The sequence below is a fragment of the Megalops cyprinoides genome, chromosome 4 (genome assembly GCF_013368585.1).
Source record: "Megalops cyprinoides isolate fMegCyp1 chromosome 4, fMegCyp1.pri, whole genome shotgun sequence".
Taxonomy (NCBI): domain Eukaryota; kingdom Metazoa; phylum Chordata; class Actinopteri; order Elopiformes; family Megalopidae; genus Megalops; species Megalops cyprinoides.
Window position 1 is genome coordinate 41,993,064 of NC_050586.1, and position 13,347 is coordinate 42,006,410.

Below are 13,347 nucleotides of genomic sequence, written 5' to 3' on the forward strand. Positions count from 1 at the left end.
GCCAGCCTGCAGTTGGGTATGATAAACAATAGCTAGCTAGCAAGCCTACCGTATATCTAGCCCATCCATGTATGCTAAAAAGTAGCTCGCTAGCCTGTAGTGGGCTATGATTAAAGGTGGCTTGCTTGCCTACCGTCTGATATTAGTATCTAGGTCACATGACTGTTCAGGTTATCTGCCATCATTTAGTCAGCCTGGTCAGAAATCAAAATGGCTACCAGCAGTGGAGCACATGCTGACCATGAGGTAAGTAAATACATATAAATCGTACTTATTTTCAATAAAACAATCATGTTAACCCATACAACTGATTATAACTGATTATTGTCTAAATATGCTGATGAAGAAAAATATAGCTTATATGACAAATATAGCTTATATGACAAATAGCTCCTTGTCATATACACACAGCATACCACAGTCAGGGTAAGTACATACTGTATTTTGTTGGTATTTTGGTATGTAGAACATAAGAATCAAATTAATGTAGTTACAAATATTGACAAATTACCAAGTTAACTCATTTCATGACTTTGTGTGTGTGTACTACCTGTGTTTTTTTTTTTTTTTTACAGTTGGCAAAAGAAAAGGTTTGAGCACCAGTCAACAACTGCTGCCAGTGAATTCAGAGCACCTGATGAGTTGTCTTCTCCATGTAGCTACTTTGCCAGATTTTTTGATGATGATCTCTTCCATCTTATTGCTGAACAGACAAATCTCTACAGTTGTCAACAGACTGGATGCAGCATTAACACCACTGTAGATGAGATCAAGTCATATGTTGGCATTAAGATAATCATGGGGGTGGTAGGAATGCCATCTATGGATGATTATTGGGCAGACGCCTCACGTTTTCCCAAAATCACTGATGTGATGTCAGTAAAAAGGTTTAAATGCCTCTCAAGAGTCATCCACTTTCAAGATAATGAGATACTGTATGTCTGTCTTGCCCTGAGAAAATTCTAACTTCTGGGACATAATAGTGTTGTAACAATATTTTAACTGAGACAGCTCTCTCAGACCATTATCTGACATTTGGTGCTTCAACTTTGTTTCCATACTTTTAACTTTACTTTCTAAGTCCAGGAGCTCTTGTGCTTTAAGCTTCTTAATATGTTATGCATATTGAATAATTCGGCCCCTAAGAACAGCCTTAAGGGCCTCCCATGCCATTCCTGCAGAGGATACAGAGGACCAGTTGGTCTCTACATACTCATTGATTTCTGTCTTTAACATCTCCCTAAATATCAGATCCTGTGAAAGGGATGAATTAAGACGCCATCTATATACTTTACTCCCCTTACTACAAGGCAGGAGTTCTAAACACACCCAAGCATGATCTCATACCACAATGTTCCCAATGGAACACTGAATGGCTAAGTGAATGAGCGAATTAGATATGGGGAAAAATATATTCCAGAGTAAATCTTATGCATGGATGAAAAAAAGTATAATCCCTCCCACATGGATTCAAGAGTATCGAAATATCCATAAGCCCAAGAGTCCTTCACTCTCTCTGTAGTGTCAGAGTGCCTTTAGGTGTTCTACATACTGTTGCACCACTGTGATCAAAGACTGGGTCCATTAACAAATTGCAATCTCCCCTCCAGAACAATGCTATAGCTCCCTGCTGCTTGTAACTTCCCTTCAAGGTCTGCAAAAAATCTCTGGTCATCACTATTAGGCGCATAAATATTAGCCAGAATTAGATTTTGCCCCTGTACTTCCACTAAAACAATCACAATTCTGCCTAAGGTATATTTGATTTGTTTGAGACATTTAAATTGTAGATACTTGCTCATCAATGTTACAACTCCCCTACTCTTACTAAGGCCAACAACTATAAAATATATGACCAACCCATCCCCTGCAGAGTTTGTCAGATTCTTCTGGAGAAAGGTGTACTTCTTGAAGCAACACTATATCATACATCTTTTGCTTTAAGCTAGACATAACCTTCCTCCTCTTTATAGGGTTCCCTAGCCCATTAACATTCCACATGGAGAGATGCATTTGTACCAACTCTAAAGCATGACATACATTTGACATATGAAGATAAAGGAGACCCAAGCCATGATTATACAAACCACACTGCAGTGTTGATGTGACCCTACAAGACAGAAAATCACAACAAAACGAAAAAAGTGTGCTTGAACCTGAACTTTACACACAACAGTCAAGCAATGCCCTTTCCATGGAAATCCAACAGTTCATGACTCACCTACGAGGTTTTCCCCGCATCACAACTGCCACCAAATATTCCTGTCCGGTGTCTTTATATAGATCACTGTAAACTATAATGCTCCAGTGGGTTGTTAGAATAAGAAATTAAAATAGGCTTAAGTGAATAGCAAATAAACAAAAACAGGTACCTGATAAAATTAAACAAAAAGTAGATAAATCACAAACTTGAAAAAAAGAGAAAGGGTGAAAAAAAGGAAGAATCACCTTTCATACAGTAGTTTCTTGCACTCCTTAAATTTATCCCATTTCAGTTGTGTGGCTATGGAGAAATCTGGAAAAGTCATTATTGTTTTCCCAGCACAGCCAGCCTTTATTCCTTGCCGCTCGCAGCACAGTCTCTGTCTGCCTGTGACAGAGTGCTGTCACTACAGTTGAGTATACGCTCTGACTGCCATACCAACGAGCCTGGCTCTTTGACGTTGCGGCCAAGCTGCAGGGTTGGCACCCCGTAGACCTGGGTTCAAGGCCAGGTGGGGTGACTGCTCTCGCCCTTTGCTACACTGTCAATCTCAAAAATCTCACCTGTATTGGTCTGGGTCTGTTGCCTGATTTGGGCTGCTGGCCGAGTGCTCTATGCACATGTTCTATCTCCAGCTTTCTATCCCCTGTGTCAATGAGATTCAGAATTAGCATATCCAAGAACTTAATCATATCTTGGCCCTCCTTTCCCTCAGGGATTCAAACAAAATGAAAATTGTTACATCTGTTTCAATTCTCCAAATCCTCCAGTTTATCCCACACCAAGTCAATATCTGCTTTTGTAGCCGGCGGATTAGCCTGCAACTCTTTCCTGGCCTCCTCTAAAGATTCTACTTGCTTCTCCATGTCGTCTATTCTTTTAATCAAAGTGGAGAGTTTGGCCTCTACCGATGTGGTAGCACAACATATTTCTGCTAGCCCCTCCATATCACTCACGATCTTTGTTAGTGCCGGTTACGTGCGGCGCACTGGGCGTGTGGAGTCTGGGTCGCCTGCGTCTCGTTTGACAGATCATTTGACAGATTAATTAGTACTTTAACACATCCTGAAGTTTGAAGGAGTCATTGTCGGGACGATTGTAACGATTGTAACTTCTCATAGTTTTCAGTTAGCATTTGCTGTATTTTTTAACGTTAAATCACTGTTTCCTCAAAGCTAAAATTAGCTAGAATTTTTCCAATCTAGTGTTCTAATTGCACTGGTTTTAGCATAGGCACTAAACGGCTAATCACACCGGTGTTACGGTACGCGTGAAAGGGTTATTCCATTATGCTAAATAATTAATAGCCTAAACATTAAATATATTGTCATATGCGCTATTAGGCTTATCCAAGTGTTCGTGGGGACTGGGGAAGCTAAATTACCTCGCTTACTGCATGTTTAACTTCATGTTCTGTTTTTTATTTATCATTAAGTTTTTGTGTTGGTGTTGTAAGTTCATAAATTGTATTATGTTATACTATGTTGAAATAAATCAACAAAATGTTCAGTCTCCTTGCTGGTTGTTCCAACACATTCAGAATCATTACTGCTTTTGCTGTTAGCATTATCATTAACAGGCAGCTGGCTTCATGCGTGCACTTGTGAAATTTATATTTTAAAGGCTCATTATTACAGTTTTGTATTTCTCTGTAATGTAGCACAGTATTAACAATGTTACTTTTAACATTCTTCCTCAGCTCTGGAACTCAAGCCATTTTCTGATGCCCCAAAAAATATATATTTAAATAATTAAATTACTGTCATAAATGTGCAACGACTAGTCGACTAATGGCTTGAACTAACAACTACTAGTCGACTAGGAAAATCTTTGGTCAGGGGCAGCCCTAGTTTATGCCAAAATTCTGTTGAAATTTTAGAATCAAGCAAATAAAGATTTATTGTTCAGGAAGTGAACCAAGAATGAGGGGATACTTTATGCTAATTATCTGTCTATCATCTGTCTGAGGCCGCGTTAAGTGCTATTTAGGGCTGTCCTGAATACCATTTTTTGAGCTCTGAAGCTTCGGTAGTAATCAACAGCGAATATTCGAAGTGTAAGAATTTGGTCCAGATCCCTAAACCAGCTCACTCAATGCAGCATAAGATAGCACAGATCCTCTCACTTAAGGTATGCAAATACTTGTATTCATTTGTCTAGATGGCCTTATTGTAACCACAGTTCTGCTCACAGACTTCAATTGTCACTTTGGCCGCAGCTGTGCCATTGCGGCAACTGGTACTTCTAAAGAAACCGGTGATGGCGGGTGATTGACAACTGTTCTTGCTAGGGAGGATAATGTAATTACCAGACCTCCTGTATTTCACCACCTGTACGCCAATTGTCGATCCTGATCAAAGCTCTGTATCAGTATAAAGAATGCTTTCACCGAGTGCTCTGGGTTCAGATTGACTCCGCTGAACCCAGAGTGCGTTTTCACGTATTTCTGACACCTTCCGTTCCTGTAAATAAAGAAGTCTTTTCCACGAAGATCGGAATTGCGCCTTGTTTTTCCTTACAGAAGCTTTGGCCGGGGGCGGGGGGGATGCTGAGCTATCCTATCTATGCACTTTTTGTGACATAACAGCTTGTGACAATTTTTCTTATCATGGATAAATTATAGACCTACATAAATGCTCATAATAATGGGCTCCGAATCCGAGACAACGCCTGACAAAGCGCTGTGAAACAGAAGCGCAGAAGCAGCATACTAACTTCAACAAATTTAAGATTTGAGATTTATATTTATTTATAATTTCTTTATTGTCATTTCTCAGTACTGGCATACACTGAAACGAAAATTTTCCTCTGCATTTAACCCATCCTAGTATGTATACACTCATCGCCGTCACTGCCTACGGAGCCCTGGTATTTAAAAATGGTCTCACACCCCACTGGAAGCAGAGAGAAGCATGGCATCGCTGCAGCTAACATCCTCCCAGGGTGACAAACTTAGCTAGGGGTTGGTCGAAACCATTATGCCCTCTGTTCGAGTCCCAAAGTAGGAACTAGGCGATCACCGTCTCTGCTGACAGAGCCGCGATATTTAAAATGGTCTCACGCCCCCCTGGAAGCAGAGAGAAGCATGGCATCGCTGCAGCTAGCATCCTTCCAGGGTGACAAACTTAGCTAGGGGTTGGTCGAAACAATTAGACGTTCACTGCTGTGAGTGAGAGGGATGTCAGGCGCCCAAGCTGAGATGGTATACATTTCCACATTTTAACTGTGCAATTAAAAAGTATAAATATAGTACAAGAATGTGCTGACAAAATGTATATTGCAGTTCGCCTTTATTGATAGCCTACATTTAGCAAAAAAAAAAAAAAAAAAACAAAAACAAATATCCGAATCCCAAAATTGAAAAAACGTAATACCTACCTAACGAACGAATATCTGAATAATCGAATATTCGGGTCCAGCCCTACTTCCATGTCTGTAAATTTTAGAAATGTTATTTTGCAATAATAGTGGTGTCAACATTAAAACAGCATAGTGTTTACAGGCATGTCCTGAGCAACTGCCAGTCCTACTGAGCCATGTCAAACACAGGGGGAGGGGGATGGCCCATAAGACAAACAGATCCAAAAGCTTTGGACACGTGCTCATGCACACACATGTGAATGTGCGCACACATATGCACATTTAGGGAGATAAGACAGACGGCACCGCCAATAGTGATATTAACCCTTTTGCACGTAAGTAACCCTTTTTTGAATTTAGGAAAACAAAAAAAAAAACAAATATCCAAATCCAAAAATTGAAAACCGAATACCTACCCAACGAACGAATATCCAAATAGTCAGGCCCAGCCCTAGTGCTATTGTTCATAGAGTGTATCAAAATGTGCCACAAACAAAAAAGTGCATATTTTAACATCAAAAGTAAAAATACACATAATTGTTAAATTTGACAAATCTCTAAGTGATACAGTTATGAGCAGTATACCTATATTCTGCTGTCTATGAAAGTAGGCCTACAACAACATAGGTCTTATTTAGCATAAATGGAGATAAGTGCTTTTAAGAAATTTGGTGGAAATCTCCCCATAACAGATTAAAATAAAAATGTTCTCTGTATTCTGTGTCTGTACTCTGAAAATAATGCTTGAACAAAACAGGTGACAAAGCAAGACAGTGATTGATGGTACTGACAGTGACATGTTTGCTGTCCATTCCTAAACTCGTAGCCTTGTAGACCTGTGTAGTAAATTCAATTCTGTAAAATATGAAATCATTCATACTGTCAATCAATATTCATTGCACACTATTACCCAGATGCAATTCCCCTGGTCTCACTGAAGACCCAGTTCACTGATTTGTTCAGTTCCTCCAGTTCTTTCAAAACTATGTTTATCTGCAGGACTCGTAACCGAAAGGTTGCCGGTTCGATCCCCACTGGGACACTGCTGCTGTACCCTTGGGCAAGGTACTTAACCCACAGTTGCCTCAGTAAATATCCAGCTGTATAAATGGATAACATTGTAAAGAACTGTAACCTATGCAAGTCGCTTTGGATAAAAGTGTCTGCCAAATGAATAAATGTATCATCCAGTTCGTGTAGTTCCTTCAGTTGCTATGGTCCCCTCTCAGACCTTAGGTTTCAGACTTGACAAAACTCTGTTGTCCTGTTTAAGATTAACAAACAAACCTAAATGACAAAAAGTTCCATTAGTACTTGGAGCATGTGACATGAAGTTTGAATTAAACTGAATATACAACTGTAATTAAAAATGCAACCAAAACAATGCCAGACTGTCATTCCTTTCTTACTTCCACCAAATATTTCCAACACCAATGACCCTGAATTATGGTAGTTATTAACAAAAGATAAATAAATTTATTGCTCAATGGTTGAAGGCTACAACTGTCTGCTGTTAAACATTGGGGGGAAAAAAAAAAAAAAAAAAAAGGCATTTTTGTGAAAACCTCAATTCTCATCATTGGATGTCACATAACTAAATAAACTGCTTCCATTTACTTCTGAAACATAATAGGTAAATGACAATTAAAATATTTAAATGTACCTGCTCAACATATAATGGCAATGACCATTTATATTGCAGCAGCTAGAGATACTGGCACGTACACATTCCCACTTCACAGCTACAAAGGGCTGAGTTTTCTTTTCTTTCCCGTATAAAAACACACTGGGGCGGACTTTAGCAGGATTCGGTGCAAAAGTCACACATGGACTGTACAAAAAATAAATCATAAATAGCACTGTAACTGAAATATAGTCATGTAATCTTAATTTGGATTTATCACTGGACTTCAACACTAATAAGAGTATTAGAACAGAGCACAATATCACCACGAGAGGAGCCACCCTGTGATTAGACAGGGAAGTACACTCAACCAACTGTTCCACATACAGACTTGGACAAATTTGTTGGTACCCTTCCACAAAAAAAGAACCCACAATTTTCTCTGAAATAACTTGAAACTGACAAAAGTAATTTGCATCAAGCATTTATTCCATATTTAATCAGACTTTGCTTTTGATTCAACAGAATATTTTAACTTATAAAGCAAATGAAAATGGCATGGACAAAAATGATCGGACCCTTAACCTAATAATTTGTTGCACAACCTTTAGAGACGGGTGGTGAGATCAGACGCTGATGTACCTTGACCTTGGAGTTCAGCTTGTATCTCTTTGGAAGTTTTCCTTGGATCTTTGTCTACTATTTGCACTGTCCTGCTGTTCAATCTGGGGTCAATTTTCCTCTTGCGACCACATCCAGGGAGGTTGGCTACAGTCCCATGGACCTTAAACTTCTTAATAATATTTGCAATTGTAGTCAAAGGAACATCAAGCTGCTTGGAGATGGCCTTATAGCCTTTACCTTTAACATGCTTGTCTATTATTTTCTTTCTGATCTCCTCAGACAACTCTCTACTTTGCTTTCTCTGGTCCATGTTCAATCAAACAGCAGAGTGACTACTTCTCTCCATTTAAATAGGCTGTATGACTGATTACAAGATTGAAGACCGGTGATACTAATTAAAGAAAATAGTTTGAAGTATCCCTATAATCCAATTATTTATAATCTTTTCTAGGGGTACCAACAAATCAGTCCAGGCCATTTTAGAATACCTTTGTAGAATAAGCAATAATTTGTCTCTTTTCACACTTTCTTTGCTGACATACCAAAGGCATGCAGGTATACATGAGACAATTGCTTTTAATTTAAGCACTTTTCAGGAGGAATGAAGCATTGTTTCAATGAGCTGTAAGGGTACCAACAAATTTCTCCACGTCTGTAGTTACGTTGTGAAAGAACGGAACTAACTGTAAGAACTATATTAATCAGTAGTGGATCGGCGAACGGCATCGGACGCGAATGACATTTATAAATTAACACAAAGAGTAACAGGTTAGACTACTTTTTAGGTTATGATTGGATTAGGGTAGGTTTACAATCTAGTTTGTGACAACCAGCTTCGTTTTACAGTCAAACAAGTACAGCATCTTTCTAACCTAACATTAACATTTCAATGGAGCCTTATTCCGCAGAACGAAATGGCATTTGACGTAATTTCATAAAATATATTAGCTCGTCGTGGTCCGTGTCCGTCTAAAACACTGTCTCCGCCTGCGGTAGCATCCATTAGAAACGTTAACCTGCTATGACCAGGGCGATTTTATTCATTGCTGTTGAATACGACCATTATAGCAGTGATGGGTGTGATCATTAAATTGGGCAGACTGTACTGTTTTGCCGACTCCACTACCGATCTCACAAGCTAGCAAGCTACATATTAGCCAGATAGCAATGCGCTTACAAAGCATAACGCTCAGTGACCAGCAGGCAAACACATCAATGTAAATGTAATTTTAAAACTCAAGACAGTTACCTACTTTAAAGGCGTCGTTGGTCGCCATCACTTGATATTTAAAAGGAACTACCCGTCTTTTTAGTTAGCAAGAATTCAGACAGCATGAAAGTTGGATCAGTGGCATGTAGAATGGGCGGGTCTGCCATGAGTTTCCGCCTTTTCATTGGCCAGAGGGAGAGGTCCGTTTTGTACAATGCTTTTTTATTAGTCAGTCTTGTTTATTACGTTTTTTTCTGAGTCAGAGACTTGCCAAATCAAGTCGAATATATTCAGTGACGTAGGAGGAAGTAAGTATTGGCCTGTGATGCTGAGTGGCTCCGTCAAGGAGCGCCAGTTAACAGCTTCCGGTTCCTGTTTTTCAAATTAAAAGTAGCGATATGTTGGTTTCAACTAAAAGACATATTAAAACAATATAAGAGGTTAATATACAAAACCCTTTAAAGCAGAAATGATTTCCAAAAATTCTGCAATATATGAGTGTGTATGTAAAATCTCGTCCAAATTATAATTGTCCAAAAAAGCAATACGTAGTCACTCAATGAAAGGGGGGGGGGGCAAACTGAATGCCAAGACCCTCTAGTTTTAGTAACAGTAGTTAAACTGATATCAACTTTATGCTCTACAGAATGTTGCTGGCTTTTAACGCTGACCCAAGTAACACAAATGTTATATCTTTCTAAATTCAGATATGGTAACAAGTGAGATGATTCACATGATATGTGAATGTACAACCATGATGAATATTGTTTTTACCTCTTTAGGAAGATTTGTCACTGCTGCTTTGCCTCCTATAGATTTAGCTTAGCTTTTGCCTTGCTGGTTTTTGTTTTAAATACAAGTGGCATGAATTGGTGTGTTTGGCCACCTGTTGTGTGTGATTTTTATCTGTGGACAGACTTCGGGCATGGTACTGGCTGCCCCAGTGTTTTTCTTCCTTTATTCCATTGTTTTTACTATGTTTTGCCCAGTATTTCTATGTGAAGTTTGTATTTAGTCCTTAACCAGCTGGTTGGGGCTCTAATTATTCTCCTCCCTTTTCCTCCCTCCATAGAGTTATCAGGGAGTGTAGCAGCTGGTCTGCGAGGTGGGTTGCTGGATCTGGGTCCCCTCCTTCACGCACATGCAGTGTTCGTAGTGCTAAAGTGCACCTCACCATTTACTGTGGTCACTATTTGCTGTGCGTGTGTGTGCAGGCACCAGGAACAAGGGCACACATGGTATATCGGTCTCTCCCCTCTCCCAGCAAAGGTAACCTCCCCAGTGGTCAGCCTGCTCATCCCTTGCCATTTTCCATTCCAATTATTGTCTCTGGTGGCAGCCATTAACCCTTATTCTTGCAGCGTTGCTTCAAAATAAGCCAGTTCACATTTATTTATCTATATTTCTGAGTACCATGAAACATTCCCTACAAAGAGCAGTGTGTATATACACAATACCAGGTTTTGGGTATACGTCTGCTGCAATGATATATGTACCAAACCAGTTTTAGTAAATGATATTAGTTCAGATAGTAACCAACTACCATGCCTTGTTAGTTAGCATAACTAATTGGGTTGCTAGCAGAATTATTGCAATTGTAATTATAACACTTGAATAACTTATGAAGTCATAACCGAATTGTAGAACAGCAGGTGTGCACTAACTGAACTAAGTCACGCTGGAGGCAGTTGGAAATATTTTACTTATGTGCAAAAGGGTTAATTAATTGTTGGCTCCCTAAGTGTGCATATGTGTGCGCACATTCACATGTGTGTGCATGAGCACGTGTCCAAAGCTTTTGGATCTGTTTGTCTTATGGGCCATCCCCCTCCCCCTGTGTTTGACATGGCTCAGTAGGACTGGCAGTTGCTCAGGACATGCCTGTAAACACTATGCTGTTTTAATGTTGACACCACTATTATTGCAAAATAACATTTCTAAAATTTACAGACATGGAAGTAGGGCTGGACCCGAATATTCGATTATTCAGATATTCGTTCGTTAGGTAGGTATTACGTTTTTTCAATTTTGGGATTCGGATATTTGTTTTTGTTTTTTTTTTTTTTTTTTTGCTAAATGTAGGCTATCAATAAAGGCGAACTGCAATATACATTTTGTCAGCACATTCTTGTACTATATTTATACTTTTTAATTGCACAGTTAAAATGTGGAAATGTATACCATCTCAGCTTGGGCGCCTGACATCCCTCTCACTCACAGCAGTGAACGTCTAATTGTTTCGACCAACCCCTAGCTAAGTTTGTCACCCTGGAAGGATGCTAGCTGCAGCGATGCCATGCTTCTCTCTGCTTCCAGGGGGGCGTGAGACCATTTTAAATATCGCGGCTCTGTCAGCAGAGACGGTGATCGCCTAGTTCCTACTTTGGGACTCGAACAGAGGGCATAATGGTTTCGACCAACCCCTAGCTAAGTTTGTCACCCTGGGAGGATGTTAGCTGCAGCGATGCCATGCTTCTCTCTGCTTCCAGTGGGGTGTGAGACCATTTTTAAATACCAGGGCTCCGTAGGCAGTGACGGCGATGAGTGTATACATACTAGGATGGGTTAAATGCAGAGGAAAATTTTCGTTTCAGTGTATGCCAGTACTGAGAAATGACAATAAAGAAATTATAAATAAATACAAATCTTATAAATATAAATCTCAGATCTTAAATTTGTTGGAGCTAGTATGCTGTTTCTGCGCTTCTGTTTCACAGCGCTTTGTCAGGCGTTGTCTCGGATTCGGAGCATATTATTATGAGCATTTATGTAGGTCTATAATTTATCCATGATAAGAAAAATTGTCACAAGCTGTTATTATGTCACAAAAAGTGCATAGATAGGACCTCGTTCAGCCAACCCCCTCGGGATTACAAACATGCATAACACACATCAAAGCTTTTGGAAAATGTTTTTTATTAACAAATAACAATACAGCCATGCGTCGCTTAACGTCCACGATACGTTCTGTGAAATAGGACGTTATGTGATTTGGACGTTGTGCGAACATCATACTATATACAGTATATTGTAGGCCTATACTATGTACTGTACCATTATAAAAATCCGCTTTATTTCCATGAGACATGAGATACACGTGTTGCGTGCGGGAAGCATTGCCTTCATTACGTCTGGTTACGTCGGCTACGTCCCGTTCTGCGATCGGGTTTTTAAACTTTATTATAACCTTGTGGGACTATGGACGTGTATGTCAGTCCTCCCTAGCTGTGATGTTTTTGTTTTTTCCCCTGTCCATGTGCTTTTGTTTGTTTCTCCTTGTGTTCCAGCCCCGCCCCGCTCTCCACCCTCCTGATCAGTTCCACCTGCCTGCCCACACACCTGTTTCCAGTTCTCTCATCAGCCCAGCCCTATTTCTACCCTGCTTGTTCCTGTTTTGTTTGCCAGTTCGTTTCAGTGTAACTTTGACTGTTTCGGCCCCGCCGGTTTTCTATTCTGCTTATTACCGTTTTCGACTCTGCCTGCATATCGACTTCGTTTCTACCTGCCGCCTTGTCCTGTTGCCTGATCGCCTGACTACCTGGCTCCTGATCCTGCCTGTTCCTGTTCTCTGCCCCTGATTCTGCCCTCGGACTGCCTTCCTGGTATCGACCCTGCCCGTTTTTGGTTTCGCCTGTGTTTTTGCGCTCTCAATAAACCCGCTTGGAACCTGAAGCTCCCGTGGTCTGCGACTGAGTCCTTACCTGAGTCGTTACAGTATATGCGAACGGATGTTGTCCGAATGTACAGTCATCTCAGCCGACAACGGAGAAATGTCTGGCTGAGTCCCTCCCGTATTATGCTCAGCACCCCCCGGCCGAAGCTTCGAATACGCTGTTGATTACTACCGAAGCTCCGGAGCCCAAAAATGGTATTCGGGACAGTCCTAGTGACCACACACCCTTTTAAAAAAAGAAACCCCATAACTCCCAGTCCTTATTGGCATCCTCGCTGCAGGGGGGCAGAGGGACACTGAACTGCAAACTACGCCAAACTGGTGCATGTCAGAACATTACCTCAGAATGCTCCAATACGTTCACCATTGCTTTTTGACTCTTTAAGAAACCCACACCTGGGTAGTTCCTCTCTGTCTTACAGAACTTATGTAATCACTGATGCATTGCTTTAGGGTTTCAGGCTAAATACAGTCCAAATTACACGGACACATTATCATGTAAATAACGTGTAGATGGACATTTAACCACATCCTTCATAGAATGTTATTTAACTGTTTTTGGATGATTAAACACTAAGGTCTTCATATTGTTGCGACATTAGACACAGTGTCCACATCTGCAGTTACCCCTGAGAATGGGAATGAAAAGAGTT

General features: G+C 40.2%; 1 protein-coding gene across 1 annotated transcript in view; it reads right to left on the reverse strand.

The window, feature by feature from the left end:
* zgc:101858 (uncharacterized protein LOC449555 homolog) overlaps positions 1 to 9,156 on the reverse strand; it is a 21,171-nt gene extending 12,015 nt beyond the window's left edge. The window contains exon 1 of the mRNA XM_036526666.1: positions 9,065 to 9,156. Coding sequence (XP_036382559.1) covers positions 9,065 to 9,088 — 24 coding nt within the window. The 5' untranslated portion in view covers positions 9,089 to 9,156. The remainder of the gene's footprint in view (positions 1 to 9,064) is intronic.
* Positions 9,157 to 13,347: the final 4,191 nt, after the last annotated feature.